Here is a 23,626-nt window from a genome sequence, read left to right as displayed (position 1 = left end):
ATCATAATTATGTTTTTCTTTCTACATAATGATAAAAATGCATTTATACTATTGACAGGTGTAGCGTACCAAATAGCAAGAGGTAATGTAGCCAAAGCTTAATAAAGCCATGCATCTTGTAATTCCATTTTACTGTTGCCAAGTATTTCATATTTCATGTGTTCTATACGTTTCAAGTTCATTTATAATTTTAAATCATTCAAATTATGTTGTCAGAAGTGTCAATGTGTACAATATTACATTAGATGACAACAGGCATATCAATAGTCACGATAAAGCAAATATAAAGTATAAAAAGACCCGAGATTTTCGAATGTTAAAAAAAATGAAAAATGAAAATGGACAAAAAAGGAGCAAATTCATCAGTGTGGAAAGCGAAAGTCGAGTCGTTGAAATCCAACGTCCTTGGAGTTTTGACAATAATCCAACTTTTGCTCGTCTGACATTGAATCCCATTTCTTTGCTTTCTGCTTGTTCCTAAAAATATAATAGAATTTTGTAAAAAATGCGAAAGCAATGTTAAAACAGACAATTCCCAAAATAATATTATTTCCCTTATTATAATATGGCTTATCTGCTTGTGTATATATGTTTGCTGCTATAATACTACCGACCTGGTAGGACATATTATAAACTGCAGTGCCAACAGCCCTTATTCCAACATCATTTGAAGTTTGAGAGGTCCATGCAGCCAAGATTGCATGAGTATAAGGTTCAGCAACTATACCACTTAATAGCACGTACTTTACCCAATTGCTACCTGTGTTCGGATATGCCACAATTCCAACAATAAACGGGAATACAAAAATGTTTGCCAATCCAGCACAAATGCTTTTCTCCTTAGCCAAATGGCTTAAGTAGACAAAAAATGGCAAGTTTATCAAAAACCAAAATTGCCCTGGAATTGCAAGCACGTTCGAAAGGAAAGTTGAAAAGCCCATACTTTTTAAAATAAGCGATATATATTGTGACACCGGTTGCATGGGGATAAATGCCATTACTCCCTGGATAAATAAAGGGTATAGATCTGGACTGGTCAAAACAATTTTAAGATGTTTCCAAGTAATCGATTGGCGATTATTCATATCTCCCTTTGATGGATCATCCCTCACAAGCCGGTTGACAAGGATTTTCACTTCATGCTCGTTGAACCATGGGTTTCTTCTTTTAGTAAATCTGTTCCGTGTTTTTCCAGGTCCTGTTCTCATGATATAAAAGCTTGGAATTGCAACTCCCAATGAGACAAATCCTTCAATTAAAAATAAATATCTCCATCCAGCCCAGCCATGAAGACCTCTCATCTCTAAAATACCGGATGCGGCCAACGAACCTAAAATTTGGAACAATGGGATGGCAATCCAAAAAATTGAAAGTCTCAAAGGAAGTTCCGTACTCGTATAAAAGTAGGAAAGGTAAAGTATTTGATCCGGTATAAATCCTCCTTGACAAAAACCTAATAATGCACGAAGACCGATAAATTGATTCTTTGTAGTCATAGCACATTGGCAGATACAAACAATAGACCAAACAAGAATTTGAATTGGAATAATTCTCTCTGGTCCATACCTCTTGGAAATAAGATTTAACGGTAATTCGGCACATAAAAAGGAAAGAAGATAAATTGTTTGTCCTAAGTTATATGAAGTGTTATTCATATTCAAATCATTCAAAAAGTTGTCGGCAACCGCACGGGTGACATTCCTTCTGACAAGATCCAAAGAGCAGAACATGATGAACACCCAAATAAAGACTTTCATATCCAATCTTCTGACTAGCTTTTTCTCTTCTTTGGGATCCCATTCAAACTCGGGATCGAACCATTGCAAGTTTTCATAATGCGAATCCTCGTACACCTTTCTCCATCTAGCTGCAACCGCCGGATCTGAGAAAACGTTTTTTTTCTTGGACTCCACTTCAGAATCATCACCAGCTGATGCAGTGTAACCTACGGAGTAAAACGCCGTTTCAGATTTCTTGTCATTCATGACTTTTGGGAGTATCTTTTATGTTTTCTCGCAGATATTTTCACTGTAATGATACGATCTGGCAATTTGTTGAAATTTGTTGCAGTCCGATAGATTAAGATTTAAAATTAAATAAAACACTCCACACAACGATCTTCTGATGGGTATTTATACGTATTGGTGCAAGCGTTGATCATCACGGGTTTGTGATGTTCTAAAGAGCAGCCACAACCTTATCTGATGAATATCATTTCCGGATAACAAGTTCAACCTTTCATATGTCTTCACATCGCATAAATTGTATATTTACACTTAGATAGCCACAGTGGCTAATTTAAAGGAGAAGAAAAATTAAAAATTTAGTGTCCTATCATCCCAACCTGCTTATAGTTTCCCCCTATGTGCCTAAAAAGATAATATTATTCCTCCTTATTTCCTTTTTCTTTTTTTTAACCGGCATTCTATAGACAAATCAGAAACGGTTCGCATGCAGAAAGTATCGATGGCTCGAAAAATCAGTGGCTGAACCGATATGTGTTCGGTTCACAATTAATACCTGATCAACCGAGCACGTAAAGGATCTTATTGAAATATGATCTTGATTTATTTCGCAATGGTACACTCATTTTTAAACGCAATTTAAAACCTAAGCCTATAAATTGGTTGTAATTTGATACCGGAAGTTGTATGATGTAACATGTTTTGTAATGTGATTTGGTGTGGCCGGCTACAACAAGTAATTCTGAACAAATTGTTGGGATATTAAGTACTGTAAAGCATTATTGGGCAAAGTCAGCAGTATTTTTTTTGTGATGTCAAATAAATTTCTCTTTGAGGTTACTTTATATGAAATGAATATATGTTGACAATTATGAGCTGAGCGATGCTCAACTTTAACTCTCTGAATAAATACATACTAGTTTTTTTTTATGAGCTTCTCTCCCCTCTATCAGTTATTGTGAGAATATCTTGATTTATTTGCGTTCGCGGTTCTGAGATTCAGGAATTAACTCGTAGTGGGAATTAACTCGTAGTAGTAAGTTTAATAATAACTTTTTAAAGCAATCAGAGCTTTTGTTCGCAAATATCTATTTATCATATTTTGTATTACGAAATTTTGTGTTTTCCTCCTCAATGATTCATGCCGTATTAATATGTAAGTGCTATAAAGATAAAGTGATTTTACTATTAATCGAAATTACTAACCATAGATTCTTCATTATTATAAGCATAGTTAATCAAAGTGGTGTGCCCAGATTGATACGATTTTACACACCTGTGGATGTTCAAACCCAGCAATTATTATTGCAACAGGTATATAAGCTTGTCATTAAGCGGACTGACGATCAATGCTCTTTTTTGACTCCTCCTACTTTACTTGAGGACTATGATGAGATTAAAGTGATATACAGAAGATATGCAACACTTTATTTTGTTTTCATAGTGGATCAACAGGAATCTGAATTGGGAATTTTGGATTTGATACAAGTTTTCGTTCAAGTTTTAAACCGCTGCTTTAAAAATGTTTGTGAATTGGACTTGGTATTCCATTGGCAGGTGCTAGAAGCTGCACTTGAAGAAATAATTCAAGGTGGTATGGTCATTGATACGAACATCAACAAAATAGTTGCTGCAATTGACGAAGCTAATATGCAAGAAGAGTCTTCATCTTCTTCTTCTTTCTTGAAAAGAGTAGGATCAAGTTCGTCACCTAATGCATCATCCGCTGCAGCTTTTTTTAATCGGTGGGGCTCTTATTAATTCCCAGTACCAATATAATTACATTTTAAATCATATTTCCAGGTTATAAATAAATAAGGCATTATAAACACGCGTACTAAAGTCCGACTCACTACCAAAATCTGAACCAGCTCTTGGTAGCCTTATCTTTTTTCGCTATATCTTCCGTCAATGTTTGTTGGTTCTTTAATTTTGCCAACTTTGCTTTTTGTTCTTCTGATGCTTTCATCTTCTCGAATTTCTGTTTGGAGACTAGTGATGATTCTGTGGTTCTTTTATAATCAGGATCCCAAGGTGATTTAATAGGGCCTGTTTTCCAAATTGGATCCTTGGATGCAGCCGTCTTTTTAACTATTTTCATGAGTTCCTCCTGCTCTTTCATGCGTAGTTCTTTGTTCTCTTCTACTTGTCTTCTCACACCCGGTGACATTTCTTTAAGTAATTTCTCTGAATCAGGCGTCGCATACTTTAACAAGATAAATCCAAGAGCAACAATACTCGAACTCCAAAATATAGCCTTTGCCCATATAATTCTGGTGCCCCGTTCCATCCTTAAGTTATATATGATACCGCTGTTCTTAATATCTGAGTATTACTCTAAATAACGTATGACCAGTATCGGAGACTTGCGTGTCGAGTGTTTGTCGTGTTTGCACCTCATATCATGTCATTTTTCCGCCCTCACTTCCACGAGTTTTTTTTTATTGTATATCGCCTTCGGGAACCTAATTAATATCTTTATTTCTACCTTTATGTAACTCCTAAAAAGCTTTAAGAATAAGCTGATTCAGGGCAATGTAATCAAAAAAAATTATATATATCGTAAATTTATTCACTTTTGTATCTTCACAATGCTTGGCGATTACCAATGGCGTCATCTTCACTATCTGCTACAAGCTGGTCGTCTGAGATATCACCCATCTCAATATCTTTAGAATTTTCGTGTCCTGCGACCCTTTCATATTGTATGTTTCCACGGTTGTAGCCTAATTTTGATAGTACAGTGTTTAGAATGTTGCTTGTTGGTTGTTTGTTGTAAGGCAAATTGCTATTCAAGTCAGAAGTTACTTGATCATCATACTTTGCGCCCGAAGAAAGGTCATGTTCTGAATCGTCATCATAGATGTCATCATCATCTGAAATATCATTTCCGTCTTCCCAATGAACTCTTTTCCTTTTTCTGCTTGCCCTTGACTCCAGGAATGAAGATTTCTTTATGTTTCTGTGTCTTAAGTACAAACACAAGAAAAGAGCTGCAATCAATGTAACCCCTATTAATGTTACCTTCACGCCTATCCATGAAGTTTTTGATGACCCGTGGGCTGGAGCTGAATACTGTTCTTTACCTGAATTCACATAAGTATTTGCTGACGTGGTTGTAAATCTATCCTCAGCGCTCTGTAGTTCATCTAAGCCAAGCATTATGTCTAATAGACCTCTTGAAACTTCGGGTAAATCATATGGAACCATATGAGAAGAGTTGAAAACCCGGACATAAGTCAAATTCATTTCACTTCTCACGTTTCCAACATGAATTCCATCCTGGATCCAATTTATATAATGGGAATTGTTTGAAAAGCCCTTTTGTTCATTTCCTATTATCATTTCTTGGATCATCATCTCTGTTCCCAAATGATTACAAATAATATCCTTATCTCCATTAAATAGCATAATCGGAATATCAGCTAAAAGTTGAGGTATTAACTCAAATGATTTAACCGACTTTCTCGGAGAAAACAGCATAGATGTGTGCTCATCACATTCAGCCCATTTCTTCTCGTGAATGATATTCAACGACTTTTGGACATCTTTCCTATTAAGATAAGAATCTGTGGAGGGTAATATTTCGGGCCAGTTACTTCCACAAGCAGGATATACATCTTGCTTCCTGTAATCATAGTAATTGTAGCATGTCCCCCGACTTCCAGTATCGTCATTTATAATTCTTGTTGCTTTAGAAAACACATCCAACACTTTGTCACACTGCGATTTTTCAAATTCCTTGTTATCTGGATCATTAATCGCGTTCTGGCACTTTTCGTGTTGTGCTAGAAGTTTAGGAAGCATAGGATTTGTTTTATTGATAAGGTTGTTATTCATAGCAAATGGAACGTATGATAACGATTGGATATCGGGTTCTACCCATCCGTTTCCGATGAGAAGTCCAGCCAAATTTATTTGAAATTTTGAATTTTTCTTTTTCTCCCTTAGAATTGCGTCGGCGAAGTAGGGAATATATTGACCAGCGTACGATTCTCCAGCAATCCAGATGTTGCGAAATCTATCAGATGGAAACTTCGAAAAGTAGCTTTTAAAGAATTCAACAATATGTTCCGATGCTTCTGTTAATTCAGTATCGTAATTAACATCTGTGTATGCAAATCCCGTTCCAGCAGGTTGATCTATGAATAATAAATCTGCATATTTAAGCCAGGTGCCATTATTATAAGTAAGTTCAGAAGCATCATCCTTTTTAGTACGAAATGGTCCAATTTCCATCATTGCACCATCAAGTGATGAGCATCCAGGACCACCGTTAAACCAAATAACAAGATCTTTGGTTGTAGAATTATTTATCGTGCTATTTTCACTATTCTTCCCGAATCTCCAGAAAAATAAGCCTGTATCGTTCTCAGAATCCAATGCCAGTTGCCCAGCATGCATCACAGGTATGAGAGATTCTGGTATATCATCAATTCCTGGTAAGTCTGTCACAATGTATGCATCTTCTTTCCTCGAATTTTCAGTTGTAACGTCGGGTATCGGTGAGGCAAAGACAGAGCCAGAAAATAATGAAAGAAGGCTAATCAGCGAAGAGAGTGCGGAAAGAAGCATCCTGAAGGCCAATGGATCTATGGATTCAACTTTTTAATTTCAAGTTCTTTCCTTGTCTATGTGATTAACGACGTTTTATAATGCAAGCAAACCAATCTTGATGATGTCATTATATCAGGCAAGTTAAAAAAGATGCTCAGGTGTGGTGTATCTAGAATTTGAAATGTTACGAAGCTGAAACACACAGAATCGCGAAAAAAAAAATACCTGATAATTATTGTTAGTGTGAACCAATATCTGTTTTTTAATTTACGTAATCAAAAAATACTTTAGTGGACTTTTGCTACTAGGAGCAGAAAGACTAGTTAGTATTCTTGACAGCCTACTGTGTCCAGTAAATTAGTGGTTTATGTAAACCTAACATTTTTCATTTTATGCAGATGAAAGAAGAATACTGTGAAGGGTATAAAATGATAATTGGAAAAAGATAAGAGGAATAGTTGCAATAGAAAAGGTTAACAGTGGGTATAGTAATACTAATTTTACTGTTCGTCTCAAAATTCGTCATCAAAGAACCAAACGTACTAATATTAACGAAAAATAGGATTTCTCATTTACGTAATTGTGTACAGTTAAATTTGCATCGAAAGGCTACCTACCTAGAAATTTCAAAACATTGCGAATTATCCTCCAGTATCCGATTCATTATTTGCAAAAACAGAATTTGTGGTTTGTATTTAACCACATAATGATCATGCCCAAGGTGCTAGTCAATTTAACCATGATACTAAAATAAACGTAAAATGGATGGGAAACAATTCGAGGGCACTATAATAATTGATTTTATAAAAAAAATCAAGAAAATTGCAGGCTGAGAGGTTCGAACTCTCGCATCTTACGATACCACGGCCTAAACGTGACGCCTTAGACCACTCGGCCAAACCTGCATTTTTCAATTTGTAAATGGTCGGACTAAAGGTAACAAAATATTATTTTTAATAACCTGAAGTATAAGGATTCTTTAGATGATTACCAAATCCGTCTAAAGATATATAATAGATTAATAAGATTGTTATCTGATACTTCCCGTATCCTTTCATATCTCTTATCTCATAGCTCTCTATGAATCATTCTATTCATTCATTCTTCTATCTAATCACTTTTTCCCCCATCTCTCTTTCTAGAAAAATAACTAAATCATAATCTAACCTTGCCTCTGTATCAAAGGAGGGCAAGGGCGCATATTTATATTAAATGGAGAATGACACTTCTTCCATTTCTCTTCCAAATTCATACAATAACAAATTGTACGCCAAAGAGGAATCCATCCTGTTTGGGAACTGTCGGACATATGAGAATATTACCTAGTATTAGGTAATCTATTATTATATGTCATTAGGTTTATTTGTTTTGAGATCTGAACTTATTCTAAAATAACGAAGATTTAGAATAATATCTAATAGAGACAATCCTGGATAAAATGCACTAACTGTGTATGTTAGGGAATCAGCAGAAAAATAATTATGCGCGATCATAATTCTGTTTCTGAGAATTAAATCTTTTTTTTTTATTATGTATGATTACCTCACTTTATTTTCCTTTTTATTTTTACTTTACTTTACCTCTTTTTATATAACTTGTTTCTTCTACGAAGGGACGAGACCCGATAGCCTATTTTGCAATACAACTAGTTCGACTCCACTTTGATGGTAACAGAGTAAAGAAAGTAAATTCATTTTCTTCTATGGTGATACATACACAATTGTTAGAATGTTAAAGGCATTAACATTATCACACAGACCACTTGGTACATTTATATCCACCCACTTAGGTAACCGACCTTACAATTGTCTGAATCTCCCCGACTGCTAGGTTCTTATTAGTTCTATTAAAGAAGGAGTTTGATAGCTAAAGCCCGGGAGTAACTCATAAGGTCTCTCTTAACTCCGACAGGAACATCACATTATGTGAATTCAGCATAACCCGCGATCATGCAAAAACCTGTTGTTTTGCATATGCAGTCGCCACACGAATATTAGTCAGTTTATTCCGATGTAGCTCTTTCTTATTGTCTTTCGGATCACTATCCTTTCAGTACGCTTTATTTCTTATTCGCGCTTCTCATAAATTATTTCGGAAACTATTTATATCTTTCCGTGTTACCTAATCAGGTAAATGAATTCATTAATATTTTATCTGGCTTTAAACCAATATGCGCTTGGTTTGACCCCTTACACAATTTGTAAGAGTCCTGCTTTAATTTGAACCTAAATTATTTTATATTATGTAAGTACAAAGTGATTTGTGTGTTTGTTTTGATGTGTTGAATCAAACAGTCATGTCAGAGTATATAAATCCCGTGTGACATTTGTATCTGCTTAATTGCTCACATATCTCTGTGCCGTAGCACTACCGAGCGCGCAGATGCCCAAGGTTATGAACGGGATTGGCCATATAGTTCGGATATAGAAAAGACTTCTGTTGCATAGAATGTCCCTCATAACAAAACAGGGTCCTTACGAACACGTTTGTAATCCAGCGAGAACCCGAAGGTTACTCTCGGTTTCAGCTGAAGGTTCACTTCAAGATGGATTTCCTTATATGAATATGTATTGCAAATTACACAATAAAGTCGTCGTCCCTTCTAAGAGACACATAGTATATAAGGAAAAAGTAGTACATACATATAAGAGATATTTTTCCGCAGAAGTGGAATAGGTCATTCTCAGCCGAAAGTAGATTAGGGAGAAATTTATTTCACAGGAAAAATTTCCCCGCGAATTATTTCTTATATCTGTCTGAACATTAATTTGATCCACATATTATAAATCAAATACCAGTTGAACCTTTATGCGTTATTAACATATGGAACATTATTATAACTCATAGGTTCCGACAGATTTACATATTACAAATCAAATATCGGTGAGCCTATATGAGATAATGTCAAAACAATGTAGTTCCCAAACAATGGAGTTCGAGTAAGTGAAGATGATATTGTTATATCATCTGATCAATACCAGAACCACATCTATATAAAGTGAAGATATTCCCTTTTGTCCATCATTATACATATTATTTATTACATACTACAATAAAGATCGAAACACTATATAAATCTGGTAACACTAACTTTAACAGATAATAACATCAAAAATATCATTATATCTCATATGTTCCGACAATTCCAAAATATTCGATCGGGCCTCGGCCCTTTGTAAAAGAATAAAGTTATATAAAAAGGACAATGTAGAGGGCTGTAATCTTGGTTTAAAATTTTCCCTGTTTTATTTCATACCTTAGTAAACCTCACATAATGCTTAGAGGTATTTAAGCATGTGCTTTATCTTTTACTGATCTCTTTTGTACTTTCTTCCTTGCCTCTTTCACAATGTATAGTTTTTCTTTTTTTGGCATTAAAAATATTTGATATACCAGTAATTTGGAACTTCATGAAGTAATAGGGTCTCCCTTAAAACTAATTCAATAAATAATACACGTTTTACGGGGTACATTTCCTCTTTTCAATTTCACCTTTGTCTCTTCTACCTCTGTATAATTCTTGTTTTATATACCTATTTTTTTTCTAAAAGTGACAGTTAATTCCAATTCATGCTTAAGTAATTTGGCCTATTTATCGGATAAATATTCTTGAAATCGAGTCCAGTAATGGTCTTCTTCTTGCGCATCCTTATAGCCATCTTCCCATAGATGAAGATCTTTAGGGCTTATATCTTCAAATGTTTGCAACAAGTTCTCTTCTATATCCAATTCAGGTTCCTTTTCCAAGTTATTATTCAATGAACTTTTGATTATTAGCTCTCTTTCCGGATCAGCCATATTTTGAAAGTCTGCACCAGAGTTTCCCTCTGCGGTAACATTTGCATTTTTAAATGCAATTTTTCGGGCAGCCATTAGATTATCCAGATGCTGTAATCTCTGAATCGCAGCATTATTTCCTTTACTCGCCATGCTTTTCAACAATAGCAGGCTTTTTTTTAATAAATTACTTGTTCTTGTTCTTTGAATTCCAAGAATTTTCCCACATAAAAAGAAGGTAAGAGCTGCCGCGTAAGCGTAGTCTAGATCCATAACTCCAAAGTCGGCCAAGATACCAACTTTTTGACAACCTTGTAAAATTCTAACAGTCATTTCGGCGGAGTTAATGCAAACACTTATTAAATCAATTACCCTCTTTTCAATATTATTCGATTGTAATTGATGTGCTCTTTCTTGTTTATCCATACGATAAAGTATCGGTATTATTGAGAGATGAATGCAAAAACAATAGTTAAGATTTAATGAAAACACCAATCTTCTTCTCTTTTTATCAATAATTGTAAAGGCATCCTTAATTCGAAGTTCTTCTGGAAGTTTGGAGCTCCATGCAATAAGATGATGTATTATACTTCTCAAATTTTTTGTTAACCCCTTCGGATAATTCTTTGTATAGATCACATTGCAGATATCTTCCGCAATAAAGGTCAACTCAATATAAAATCTAAATGCATCTCTAATAAACTGTGTACTACTCAACGATATTGGCTTATTTTTGCTATCATACGTGATAAACATCGGTAGTGGTCTTTCTATTTTTGAAGAGTCCAAAATAAATTGATTTCCCATTTTTGCAGAAAGGGTTCTATTTGCACCAAAGCAGATCCAAAGAATGCGACACTTCAATTCCTGTTGCACAACATTATCAGATGCATCAAACTTGTATAAATTTATTTGTGAGGCAAATTGTAGGGCCAAATTTGAATATAAAATTGAGTCATCTCCTCTACCAATCGATCTAAAGTAAAACCCAGCCATTGTAAAAATGGATACTAAAAGATAGTTTTCATGTCTTTCTTTTAATTTTGTTATAGGGGAGACAAGTAACAATGAGTATGACATAAGATAATCACAATCATTTTCAGAATCACCAAGATATTGCTTACCTAAGGCAAATGTTAAAAGAACCAATGGTTTAAAATATGTTTTTTCTTGTTGAAGAAACGTTTGCAAATGTGTCACTGGTCTGAATGCCTTGCGAAGCCTTTCCTTCATGAGATCAACGTCATATGGAAAGTAAATATCATTAAGATAAAAGTGACACTTATCAATTAATTCCAATGCCTGGGCTAAAGTAAGATTTTTTATTATTGATTGGACTATCTGATCACATTTATTTATCTCTTGCTTCATTTCATTGGAACTTTTCAAGACGTTTAGGTGAATGGTATTTTTTTCAGCTGATTCGGAACTATGAAGTTCTGCAAGTTTAGTAATAATACCATCAGCCGAGTCAGACGAAAAGTCAGCTTCATACCCTCCAGATTGAGTATCATTCGGGTTTACACTCATTGTAGTTTCAGGTAAAGGTTCATTTTCAAAGTGTTGAGCCTCATACTGGTGTGTCTGAAGAAGAATTTCTTCCTTTAATCGTAACACCTTCTTTTCCATATCATTGTATTGGGAAAGTGAGATAGATATTCTTTTCGGAAATGGAACGTAAACACATTTTATCCCCATTTTCTTGCAACGGGTACATGTTGGCCGCTCTCCAGAACATTTAAGTCGTTTTTTCTTGCAGTATGTACAACTTGGATTCTAAGTTAGTAAAGTTCTAAAAATCTCACATACATGGATATACATACGCTTTACGTCTTCTGCAAGAATTAGTTTCATGAACTTCGGTATTAAACAACATGTTAACTGATTTAATAAATACTTCTGAGTACACATCAAAAGATGTAAAAAGAAAAGCAAGATCTTGTTTTTTGTCACTATAACATCCGTGGTTCAACTGTTTTTCCCAAATGAATCTAACGATATCATATACTAACTCCTGCTTCTTAGATCACCAAAATATGAAATATAATAATGACCAACAAAAAAGAACTTCGGTGATTATTTTTCTGGGTACAAGGAACTCAAAATAACAATATGAAAAAACATATTATGTATGGCCATAATCACTGCGCATCCGCCGGGTTGGTCAGATCAAGAAACATTTCCGATTTCTGACCGATTAAGAAAGTTCATACAAAATCTAAACAATACAATATTATTTTACTTTTTTTTGATTTCCGGTTATTCTATTGGTACATTTTTTTTCCCCTTGGCAAGATAAGAAACTGTGAATTGTGAATATGACTGTTTATTTTCGGACGTTAGCGAAATGCCTACTAGGACCTTAAATGTATGTTTAGATTTTGTTTCTGAGATACATCTGAAGCGGTCAAAGCTATAATTGTGCTAAGTACACTTTTATCTTTATCCGTAAAATAATTGTTTCATATTTAGGTATATATTTGATGGATCTTATTCCTTATATCCCCCACACATATCAATAATAACACGCATAAATATACGAACTGTATCCAAATAGTCGGGTATGTCAACTCTCTCATTTGGCATTGTGTTATATTTTCCACCGGGCCCACAAACAATACCTTCCATTCCAAGCTTTTGATAAAGATGACCGGCATCACTTCCGTAGAAGCATGGAGGTTTGATGGCTCCTGTAGGTTGGTCAACACCTCTGACTTGCTTGTAATATTTGTTCAAAGTTTGTACAACACGAGAATTTGGATCCACTTCAAACGAAGGCATGCAGTGTTCAACACCTGTACTTAATTCATATTTAATCTTTGGAAACTTCTTCTGGGTTTTCTTAAGCTCATTTTCAAGATCACGCTTTACAGATTCTCTGGTTTGACCTGGTGCGTATCTTGCAGCACCACCAAATGTAACAAAATCAGCGACTTGGGGTTTTCTCCATGTTTCGTACTTACGGCCAAGCCCACCTCTGATTGTGCCTACATGACATCTATTAATGCTCTCGTGAACTTTACTTCTTGCGTTCGAAAATTTCATGTCTGTAAATCGTTGAATGGCATCCATGGAAGCTAAGATAGCATCAGTAGCTTCCTCTCTCTTTGACAGATGTCTGGTATCACCAATAATATTGACGGTAAATATTAATGATTCTGCATGCATAGTTAATGCAACAACATCCGTGGGTTCGCAGTTTATAAAATAATCTGCGGTGTCCTTCTTAATGGTACCATTATCTATCAATGCAATTGTTCCAACACCACCCTGAAGTTCTCCAACAACGAATGTCAAAACAACATCTTTGGAGACTTTGTATCCGGCGTCAATCAAAGTCTTCACTGCCATGTAATAAGCACAGCAACCCGACTTCATATTTGAAACACCAATACCCCAGATAAATTTATCATCGACTTTCCCTTCATATGGATCCACTGTCCAGCCTTCTGACACAGGATTCACGTCAACATGACCATTAAATAAAAGCGATTTTCCTTCTTTCTTTCCAGTACCTTTCCATATTCCAACTGCATCATACCGTTGACTGCCATCCTCTTCATCTTTAAAACCAATACTTTGCCCATTTAAGCCAATTTTCTTCATGGCCTCAGTCATATATTTGACTGCATCAATTTCGGCAGGGGTTTTTGAATGAGAAGGTATTTTTACAAAATTTGAAAGAAACTGTAGACATTCCTTCTCATTTATTTGTGGTAGTGATTCCATCTTTTTGTAGTCTGCTTTGCTCAGTACAAATATGATTATTTAAGCCAATTAAGCTATTTAATTGTATGACAGCGTTGTTAACCCATTGAATATGACAAAATAAAAGAACCCTTCTTTAATCATTTAACTTTAAGAGCATGCTGATTATGTATATACCCACCTTCCTCACAAACTCAAGTTCGGGGATACCGAGAAACATTAAACCTCGCAAAACAGCCTCCGGATAAAAGCTCGCGATAACTCTTGTTGACAAAAAAAAACTATTGTGCTGCATTTTCGGAAGTACTTTTGCCTGGGCCAGCGGGATATCTTTTGCGAATGGCAGTAAATGCATTGTTTAGACGTATCCTTCTTAGACGAGACTGAAAATGAATTATATAGGAAAAGTACTCCGGAATGTCATTTGAAATCTTTCAAAGCAGGAATTGCATTTTTACTCCGATTACTGTGGATGGGCGGATGATTGATTATCTTTAAATTTTGACGGATCGAGTATTTGCTATCTACATTGCTTTCCTAATTAGATCTCAAATGATAGCGGTGATAAGACACGTAGCTTAAAACATCGAGGGCCTCTAAACCTTTGTGCACATAGAAGATTGCAAGCAGTCTTGATTAGAGATTAATATGATGGTTAATAGTTTAATGATGTAAAACGGTGTATATATGAATGAATCAAGCAGATTTTCCGCTTTTCATGTTTGTCAACTTTGCACTGAATTGTTGAAATAAATCTTTAATCACAGTTGATTACATTGAAAAATGACGCAAGATCCAACGAATTCAAAGGATAACGCAGTGGAAGAGGTTGTGCCAATTACTAGCTTTAAATCGCCTCTATCTGGGTTTGTGACTATTGATGAGAAACATCCGGACAGAGCTTTAAAGTATGCTAGGGATTTAAAGCCAATTGATGATGTTACAGATGTCGAATATTCTAAATTGAAAAGAAAAATTGATTGGATGATCATGCCTTTGATATCTCTTATATATGGTGTTCAGTATATGGATAAAAGTACTTGCTCTTTTGCCAGTATTATGGGACTCTTAGAAGCTCTAAGTATGCACGGTTAAATGTATTCATGGACTACAACATCATTTAACTTGGCCTATTTGGTCTTCGTGTTCCCACTTTCAAGGCTTTTGCAAAAATTTCCATTGGTGAAAACCACTTCGACGTGTATTATTCTCTGGGGTATCGTACCTTGTTGTCATACCGCCTGCGAATCATATGCTACATTTGTATTGTGTCGTGTTTTGTTAGGTGCGTTGGAATCTGCCGTGACACCAGGCTTTGTTTTGCTTTCAGCAAAATGGTATAAACAAGAGGAATCCTTTTTGAGGACAACAATATATTATTCAAATAATGGATTTGGTACTATAATAGGGTGTGCCATTGCCTATGGTTGCTATATTCATGGTGGAAGTTATTCAATGGCCAGTTGGAAGGTTTTATTTGTGGTCACAGGCTTGTTGACAATAGTTCTTGGTTTTATTTTAATGTTCCACGTTCCTGATAATCCTCCTGATGCATGGTTCTTATCTAAACGTGAGAAAACACTTGTTATGCAAAGAGTAAAAGACAGTAAGCAAGGATACGGAAGTCCAAAATGGAAATGGTATCAATTTAAAGAATCCTTAATGGATGCAAGAACATGGCTTGGCTTCTTTTATGCTTTCTCCTCGAATATTCCAAATGGTGGACTAGGATCCTTTATGTCAATATTGCTTTCCGATTCTTTAGGATATGGTTCCAAAAAAAGTTTGCTAATGAGAATGCCTGGTGGAGCCGTTGAAACAGTTGGTCTTGTTCTATTTGCTCTTCTTATCAGCAAATGACCATATCGTATTTTCCTATCCAGTTTTATTACCGCTGTCGTTATAGCTGGCTCATGCATGCTAGCTTTCTCGACAAACAGTAAAGCTCAATTAGCTGGCTTGTATATTTATTCGTTATCACCGATTGGTATGATTTGTTTCCTTTCCTTATTTGGTGCCAACACTTTGGGATATACGAAGAAAATCACATCACAAGCCTTACTTTTGATTGCTTACGCAACCGGTAATCTTGTTGGTCCTCAAACATTTAGATCGACAGAAGCACCGGGCTACCATTCAGCAAAAATAGCTATTGTTGTGTGCTACGTTTTCTCACTTTTTTGCTTAATTGGAACATTTTTTGTGAACTACTGGGATAATAAGAAACGGGATAAGATCGAGAACAGTCCATCCTTTGAAATGCCTAACATCGAAAACATCGAATATGCGGATTTAACAGACAGGGAAATGCCTGGATTCCGTTATCTTTATTAGTTATCTATGTCATTGCTTTTATTTTATCTCAAATTTATTTGAAGCTAATGAATTCGATAGTTGAATCTAAAAATACGTACATTGCTTTCTACTAAAAATGTATCACTCAAAATGATTGTAGGCACTTAAGCGGGAGCAAAATTTCCCTCATTATTGTAATTTTGTTCTTCTCTACCTATTTTTCTACTTCACTTTTCTCGGACTTAAGAACCCAAAACAATTGACATCCATTATAGCAAAGAAAAACGGCCTGATAATAAAATCATTCAATAAAATTATTCTCTATTTAAATCCGATTCAATTATTCTAATGCTAAAAAAAGTATGCGTTTATTCAGTTTTTTGACATGTCAATGTTAATCAAGCAAAGAAGATATGTATTTCGTGATAGCGAGGCATTTTTCTTCTTCTAGACGATTACAAACAACTTGAACGCTTACTGGTCCTCCTTCAAATTTAATCAAGTTCTCTCTGTACGTATCATGAACATCTCGATCAACATCACTTAAATATGAATCTTTTTTCACAGGCCTATCAATTTTCACGTTACATCTTGTTACTGGAAGTGTAGAGGCACTATAATCTAGGGCATTCCACATAGATGTGTACGGCTGAGGGGGAACTTTGTTCAAAAGGCATGCCGGAAAGGCTGATGTTGGAATAATTATAGCGTCCAATCTCCCATTACTAGATCCCGTATTCCAGTAATTTAAATACTGTTGCACAATTTTGGTCCTTTGAATTTGATAATTCCAAAGTCTGGAAACCGGCATCACCTTAGCACTGGCAATACTTTTTTGCATACGTGAATCAATTGGTTCGCCCGACTGTTTAAGTAGTTCTTTCAAAGTGGTGAGCCCGTTTGCTCCATACATAGGATACATGCAGTCGGTCATACTTTTGAAGTATGCATCATTCCAATCAAAGACATTATGGCCGGCAGCCTTTAGTTTTCTTTTAACAATATTTAATCCTCGAATAAGGGGCGGTGTAACAGATGTAAGTCCATCCCGATCGAGAAAAGCAATGTTCAGTGGTTGATGTTTCTCTAATGTGTATTTTCGATACGATAAGGGTATACATCCAGCGTCAATATCTTTATAAGGTTCCGCTTCTATAAAAGCCTTAAATGAATACGTCATGTTATCCAAGTAATGCGAAAGAATTCCATACACTGTTTTTATAGACTCCTGTCCAGGCTGGCCTGATTGTGTGCCATATGTTGGTATACGTCCGACGGATGGCTTGATTGAATAAGCATTGTTCAATGCCGCAGGATGTTTAACGGATCCTCCAATATCTGATCCAATTCCAAAGCATGATCCTTTCAAAGCTGCAATAGCACCCTCACCACCTGAAGAACCTCCAACGTTCAAGTACTTTCTACTGTAAGGATTTAACGTTCTACCCCAGAGCATATTAGTGGTTTCTGTGAACAGCAATCCCGCAGGAGTATTTGTTTTGCATATAATAATACCTCCCAATTTCTGTATAAGATTGACAATTGCTGCATTTTCCTTTTTTGGTTTGCAGGCTAGTGCAATGAGACCCATTGTACTATCGAATCCTTTGATATCGATGTTATCTTTAAGGGAGATTGCCACACCATGCAATGGGCCTATTAATTCATGGTTTCTTTTGAAATACTCATCCTGTTTTTTTTGCTTCTTCAATTGCTTCTTCAAATCTCACTTCCGTAATACAATTCACTAACTGATGTGCCAATGTTGCTCTATGGCAGTATGGCTTTTTCTGCAGTTAAGTTATTATTAAGATATTGCTGTAGAAGTAGCTTTATGGGAGAGTTTGTGATTTTTTTTTCTTCGGATGATAATAATTCGCAATGATCTAAGTAATCTGAAATGTCATTTTGTTGATCTACCGAAGGTATAGAATCCACTGGAGCTTCAAATGCTTCCAGAAGAGTATTCCTCTGATGAAGTTTTAATGCTTTCTTGTCCTCCCATTCAGGCATATTGTATTTATCTATTATATTCTGTGGGACGTATCCTTTCGAATTTTATTGAAATTACATAATTCATCATGAATTACCATAACAGAGATTAGTTAAAAGTGAAGTAAAAAAATATTACATGCAAAGAACACTGAATTTATTTGTGAATTCAAAAACGCTTGATGTGGTTAACATCAAGAAAAATTTGAAGGGAGTTAATTAGCGTAAAAGAAAAAAGATAAGGAAAGATATTTGAATATCGGTTGTTTTCTTGAAATAAAAAATCAAGCATTATATATATCTATTAATGTATAGGCACATTTTCACGGGCATAATGCAAAAATATTTATTGCTAGATACAATTGCCTCGTACATTACCTTTTTTGTGCGTGCAGAGGGTGTAAGTAATTATCAATCTAATTGAGGGATTTAGGAAGATCAAGATGTGTCTTTCTGGGTTTAAATATTGATCTTCTAATCACTGTCAGTGTTCTCAAACTATTTCAAAAGTAAAAGCCTTTAGGTGTCCCAAAAAATGGTGTACTTCTTATTTTTAGTTTTTAGCGATCATTTCATCTTGTGAATGACTATGAAAACCATATGATTGATCTCCTGGCCCAGCTTTTAGAATACTTTTGGGATGGTTGTGATGTCAGATCTTGGTTTTTAAAAAGTACTGTGACGCGCGATACGTAAATTCCGGCGGCTCAATCTAAAGTTTAAACAATAGAAATTATTTACATTGTTGAAATTTAGTTCGGATCATGTTTTGCGAGCACATAGATAACTGGATAGTGTTTTGCGAAGAGTATAGAGGAGATCAAATAAGGAACAATGGTAAATATAAATAAAAGTTCATTATGTGCGATTTATGATTAGGTGGTTATTTTAATTCCCTTTTTTGACATATTCTGAGCGACGGAGGAACATTACATAAAGCTGAACTTTTGCTTTCCAACGTTATATCACAAGAAACGAATGAGCACCTAATACCTGCTGTAAACTATATCACAAAACAACTGGAAAATGTCAGAAATACTAAAATCTGCTGCGAAAGTCAATATGTCGGAAGAAAGTTCCGACCTAAAGGATCAGGTCTCTAGGGTGCTTTCTTCAGCAGATAAGGAGAATATTAAAGATGAAAACTTTGATCTTTTTGAAGAAGGAGGCTCTAATGATGAAGTTGATCAAGCAGAATCGAAGCGTGTTGCCCGTAAGTTTGACTACCATATGATGTGGGTTTTATGTGTTCTTTATGGTATCAATTATGTTGATAAGGCGGCTCTTGGATGGGCTGTTCTCTTGAATTTCCGTAGTGACCTTCATTTAGTCGGTGATGATTATTCGTGGGTTTCTTCTATTTTTTACTTTGGTTATTTGGGTGCCCAGTATCCTGCCTCATATTGCCTACAGAGATTCCCAGTGGGAAAGGTGATTTGCATTTCAACATTTCTCTGGAGTATTATTATGTTTGGTCATATAGGCTGCAAAAATTATGCTGGTATTTTGGTTTGCAGATTCTTGCTTGGTGTGTTTGAGGCCCCTATTTCTGGTGGTTTCGTCTTGTTCACTTCACTTTTTTACACAAGAAAAGAGCAAGTTACTAGAACTATGTTTTGGGGATCAATGCAAGGTATATTTTACGTTATTTTCAGTTTTGTCTCTTACGGGCTTGGTTACGCTAACAATGCCTCTCTAAGTGAATGGCAGTTAGTTTACTTGGTTCTTGGTCTTTGTTCGGCAATCATCTCCATCGTTTGGTTTTTCCTAGTTCCTGATACTCCAAAGAACGCTCGTTTCTTAACTAAAGAAGAAAAGATTATTGCAATCAAACGTGTTTCAAAGAATATGATGGGTACAAAGACACATGACTGGAAGTATCAACAAATGTGGGATTGTCTCATCGATGTCAAGACCTGGTTCTTAATTGCATTTATTGTTCTCTCGATGATTCCAAATGGAGGTCTCACAAACTTTGGTACACTTGTTCTAAGTAGTATTGTGCATAACAGACTTCAGTCAATTGCGGTCTCGGTTGGAAGTTCCTTCTTTTCTTCCGGACAAATGCTCATATATTCATATTTTGCATCTAAATACGATAACTTGAGAACTATAGGAATGAGTGGACCCCTCCTTCTTGCTATTGCCGGTCTTTCCGCTGTTTATGCTACTGAAGATCATGGAGGAAAATGGGGAAGGGTTTTCGCTTACTGGATGATTAATTCTTATGCCGTTACTTGGCCTTTCTGTCTTTCTGTCCTTGGTTCTAATTATGCTGGTCATACCAAAAGAGCCACGATGAGTATGCTACTTCTAATATTTTTTTCTGTTGGTAACATTGTTGGACCTTTCTGCTTCCAAAGTTCGGATGCTCCAAAATATACGAAAGCCTTGGCCACCATCTTGGGATGCTTTTGTGCATGCTTTATTATTGCAGTTCTCTTTAGGTACTACCTTATTTTCGAAAACAACAGAAGGGATAAGAAGTATGGTAAAGTCGACACCAAAGAGGATTCTGTCAAGAGAGAGGAAAAACTTTCTGGTATTATTAATGGTATGAAAGACCAGACTGATACCGAGAACAAGAACTTCAGATATGTTCTATAATTTGTCTGTACTTTAAAAAAAAAATGATATTTTTATTCATTTATGCGATAGTGTGTGGATGGCTTGCAAAGATGTTTGTAACATTCTTATAGTTGTAATTGTACTTAATTCGAAATCTGGAATTCCGATTCTTTCTACCGGAACCAGTTTTACGAACATCAGAATTGCGTTAAAATCCCTCTATCTATATATATCGCCTATCTGGCACTCTTTTTTTTTTTGGGAAGTCGCGGTACCTGCATACATTTTTTGTCTCTTTCTGAAAGAAATAGACTAGACTGTGGGGAGCGAGCGAAGTGCTAAAGTCAAAAAAGCATGAAAAGCTGGCAAGATATCAGAGATCAAAAGTTAAAAGAGCGGGATGAGAAGTTGAAGCCCTTTTCTCCCAAAACAGAATTACCCTCCATTGATGAGCTGAATGATGTGTCAGATTACATTGATAAATCAGATGTCCTCAGTAACGACGAAAAAGGTATTACCAATTATTCCATCACAGAATTAATTGAAAGATACAGAAATGGAACTTTGAACGTTGAAGAGGTTACGAGAGCATACTGCTGTCGTCTAGCAGTTGCAAATGAACTTGTGAATTGCATTACAGAAGTGCGTTTTAATGAGGCTTTAGAAGAGGCAAAAGAAGAAGACAGATTTTTTAAGCGCACAGGTAAGCTTGTTGGTCCCCTTCATGGTGTTATTGTTACATTGAAAGATAACATCAGAGTTTCCGGTCTTGCAACTTCGATGGGCTTTATAGGTCTATCGGAAAGCATTGAAGCGGAGGATTCACCTATGGCCAAGTTAATCAAAGATCTTGGTGGTATTATTTTGGGTAAAAGTAACACTTCTGCTGGAATGATGTATTCAGAAAGTACTAATATGCTCTGGGGTAGAACATTGAATCCTTACAGTAGAAAATACTTGAATGTTGGCGGTTCTTCAGGCGGTGAAGGTGCCATTGCAGCTTTGAAAGGATCATGCTTTGGAATTGGATCAGATATTGGAGGATCCGTTAGACATCCTGCGGCATTAAACTATGTTTATTCCATAAAGCCATCGTTCGGCCGTCTTCCTTGCTTTGGTACCGCCTCTGGGCAGCCTGGTCAAGAGTCTGTGAGAACAGTATATGGTATTCTTTCCAAAAAGCTGGATAATGTGAAGTACGTGTTACAGCAAATTGTCGATGCAAAGCCATACAAAGGATATGATGCAACATGTCTTCCTATAGACTTTCGGCCTTATATTTTGCCTCAAAGAAAATTGAGAATTGCGTTTTTGGATACAGATGGTCTTTCTACTGCCACACCACCAGTGTTGAGAGGTCTCCAGATTGTGAAAGATAAATTGAAGTTTAATGGACATATAGTGATTGATTGGCCCGATTTATATCTTAAGGATATTAGGGAAACAATATATCCGTTTTATGATGCGAATGGCTTTCAAGCTATTTTCGACATAATTAAAAAGTCCGGTGAACCTGTTGACAAGCTACTTTCAAGATGGTTTCCAACGGCAAGAGACATGAATGTTTCGGAATTGTGGAAATTACAAATCAAGCGTACCGAACTGGCCCAGAAATATATGGAGTTGTGTAACGGATATTTCTCTGAGGGAAAAATTGATGCAATCATCACGTATTCCTCTCCTCTTCCTGCCTGTCTAATAAATGGTGTTGTACCGCTTCCTTGTACGGCAATTTGGAATGGGCTTGATTATGCTGCATCAACTTTCCCTGTGACAAGGTGTGATCCTAAAGTTGATATACCGATCCAAAAGAAAGCATATATTTCAGAATGTGATGAAAAAGTTCATACCACTTACAAAGAAAGCTTACATAGGTTTGCTGGAGGTCCGGTCGCTCTACAAGTTGTTTGTGGTAAACTCGAAGAGGAAAAATGTTTAGAATTAACTAATTATATATCTAGCTTGATTTAAATGAAGCCTTATATATATCAAGGAGTCCATTAATGTCAATTACATTTTTTTGTGTACTGGCTAATGTCTGATAATTAGTGTGTAATATTTTATGAATTCACATTTAGATTAGTCTTCCGACAAAAAAAAAATCGATGCGGATTTTAAACAGTTAAAACTGGACACTACGCTACTGTAACTTGACTTCCAAATTCTTGTATCGACTAGCCCTGTAATGATATACCCAATGTTTATATAGTCGCAATATTGATAGTTTAACATGTATATTGGCTTCATCATGTATTTGATGAATTCAGGCAAAGTTGAAGGTCATATATGAATAAAAACATTGGAAAGGAAATAAGCTCACGACCATTTTTATAATATTGGCCGCGAAATATCGATGAACAACTCCTTCGTTCACGCATGGCAAAACACATTCTTTGTTCATGTTTGCAACGCATATTTGTAGCTTCGTGGACAGACGACCATATGGAGAGAAGAAAGTGTGGAAATTGGGTGAAGCTTTACTGTTGAGCATAATAAGGAAGTAAGCAAACCTTGGTTTTCAACGACGCGTCGATTTATCGGAAGCATCTCTAATTGGCTGACATAAAAACTTTTTGAAGAAAAGTATAATGCTAAAAGACGATTACCAAAAAAATCACACAGGTAGAGTGTGGCATCCGTAGAACCCGAAAAGTCTTTCGCAGTATTATGTACTTCCTTTAAAACGATACCCTCGGAAACCTACATTCATTGATTGAACTTCAGAACTGATATATATATATATATTTGTCGATAAGCATCACGAT

At 35.7% G+C, this 23,626-nt stretch overlaps 11 protein-coding genes and 1 non-coding gene across 12 annotated transcripts; 4 read left to right on the top strand and 8 right to left on the bottom strand.

The window, feature by feature from the left end:
* Positions 1-362: 362 nt before the first annotated feature.
* On the bottom strand, positions 363-1,985 carry BRETT_003875 (uncharacterized protein; the record flags this gene model as incomplete). Its single annotated transcript, XM_041282376.1, has 1 exon — positions 363-1,985. The coding sequence occupies one exon, from the start codon at positions 1,983-1,985 to the stop codon at positions 363-365; it is 1,623 nt and encodes a 540-aa protein (XP_041136215.1).
* Positions 1,986-3,098: 1,113 nt separating this feature from the next.
* APS3 (Sigma-adaptin 3A) lies at positions 3,099-3,725 on the top strand (the record flags this gene model as incomplete). Its single annotated transcript, XM_041282375.1, has 1 exon — positions 3,099-3,725. The coding sequence occupies one exon, from the start codon at positions 3,099-3,101 to the stop codon at positions 3,723-3,725; it is 627 nt and encodes a 208-aa protein (XP_041136214.1).
* A 91-nt stretch (positions 3,726-3,816) lies between these two features.
* BRETT_003873 (uncharacterized protein) lies at positions 3,817-4,254 on the bottom strand (the record flags this gene model as incomplete). The annotated part of the gene is made up of 1 exon (XM_041282374.1): positions 3,817-4,254. The coding sequence occupies one exon, from the start codon at positions 4,252-4,254 to the stop codon at positions 3,817-3,819; it is 438 nt and encodes a 145-aa protein (XP_041136213.1).
* Positions 4,255-4,550: 296 nt separating this feature from the next.
* BRETT_003872 (uncharacterized protein) lies at positions 4,551-6,539 on the bottom strand (the record flags this gene model as incomplete). The annotated part of the gene is made up of 1 exon (XM_041282373.1): positions 4,551-6,539. The coding sequence occupies one exon, from the start codon at positions 6,537-6,539 to the stop codon at positions 4,551-4,553; it is 1,989 nt and encodes a 662-aa protein (XP_041136212.1).
* Positions 6,540-7,344: 805 nt separating this feature from the next.
* BRETT_003871 lies at positions 7,345-7,426 on the bottom strand. The gene has a single exon. It is a non-coding gene; the product is annotated as a tRNA-Leu (tRNA).
* A 2,683-nt stretch (positions 7,427-10,109) lies between these two features.
* Positions 10,110-11,927, bottom strand: BRETT_003870 (uncharacterized protein; the record flags this gene model as incomplete). Its single annotated transcript, XM_041282372.1, has 1 exon — positions 10,110-11,927. The coding sequence occupies one exon, from the start codon at positions 11,925-11,927 to the stop codon at positions 10,110-10,112; it is 1,818 nt and encodes a 605-aa protein (XP_041136211.1).
* Positions 11,928-12,788: 861 nt separating this feature from the next.
* BRETT_003869 (uncharacterized protein) lies at positions 12,789-14,027 on the bottom strand (the record flags this gene model as incomplete). The annotated part of the gene is made up of 1 exon (XM_041282371.1): positions 12,789-14,027. One exon carries the CDS (start codon positions 14,025-14,027, stop codon positions 12,789-12,791), a length of 1,239 nt encoding a protein of 412 aa, XP_041136210.1.
* A 762-nt stretch (positions 14,028-14,789) lies between these two features.
* BRETT_003868 (uncharacterized protein) lies at positions 14,790-15,866 on the top strand (the record flags this gene model as incomplete). Its single annotated transcript, XM_041282370.1, has 2 exons — positions 14,790-15,087; positions 15,292-15,866. 2 exons carry the CDS (start codon positions 14,790-14,792, stop codon positions 15,864-15,866), a joined length of 873 nt encoding a protein of 290 aa, XP_041136209.1.
* Positions 15,867-16,695: 829 nt separating this feature from the next.
* BRETT_003867 (uncharacterized protein) lies at positions 16,696-17,892 on the bottom strand (the record flags this gene model as incomplete). Its single annotated transcript, XM_041282369.1, has 1 exon — positions 16,696-17,892. One exon carries the CDS (start codon positions 17,890-17,892, stop codon positions 16,696-16,698), a length of 1,197 nt encoding a protein of 398 aa, XP_041136208.1.
* A 179-nt stretch (positions 17,893-18,071) lies between these two features.
* Positions 18,072-18,314, bottom strand: BRETT_003866 (uncharacterized protein; the record flags this gene model as incomplete). Its single annotated transcript, XM_041282368.1, has 1 exon — positions 18,072-18,314. The coding sequence occupies one exon, from the start codon at positions 18,312-18,314 to the stop codon at positions 18,072-18,074; it is 243 nt and encodes an 80-aa protein (XP_041136207.1).
* A 1,041-nt stretch (positions 18,315-19,355) lies between these two features.
* BRETT_003865 (uncharacterized protein) lies at positions 19,356-20,900 on the top strand (the record flags this gene model as incomplete). The annotated part of the gene is made up of 1 exon (XM_041282367.1): positions 19,356-20,900. The coding sequence occupies one exon, from the start codon at positions 19,356-19,358 to the stop codon at positions 20,898-20,900; it is 1,545 nt and encodes a 514-aa protein (XP_041136206.1).
* A 315-nt stretch (positions 20,901-21,215) lies between these two features.
* BRETT_003864 (uncharacterized protein) lies at positions 21,216-22,832 on the top strand (the record flags this gene model as incomplete). Its single annotated transcript, XM_041282366.1, has 1 exon — positions 21,216-22,832. The coding sequence occupies one exon, from the start codon at positions 21,216-21,218 to the stop codon at positions 22,830-22,832; it is 1,617 nt and encodes a 538-aa protein (XP_041136205.1).
* Positions 22,833-23,626: the final 794 nt, after the last annotated feature.

The sequence above is a fragment of the Brettanomyces bruxellensis genome, chromosome 6 (assembly GCF_011074885.1).
Source record: "Brettanomyces bruxellensis chromosome 6, complete sequence".
NCBI classification, from domain to species: Eukaryota; Fungi; Ascomycota; class Pichiomycetes; order Pichiales; family Pichiaceae; genus Brettanomyces; species Brettanomyces bruxellensis.
This window is presented reverse-complemented; position numbering and strand designations above follow the sequence as displayed.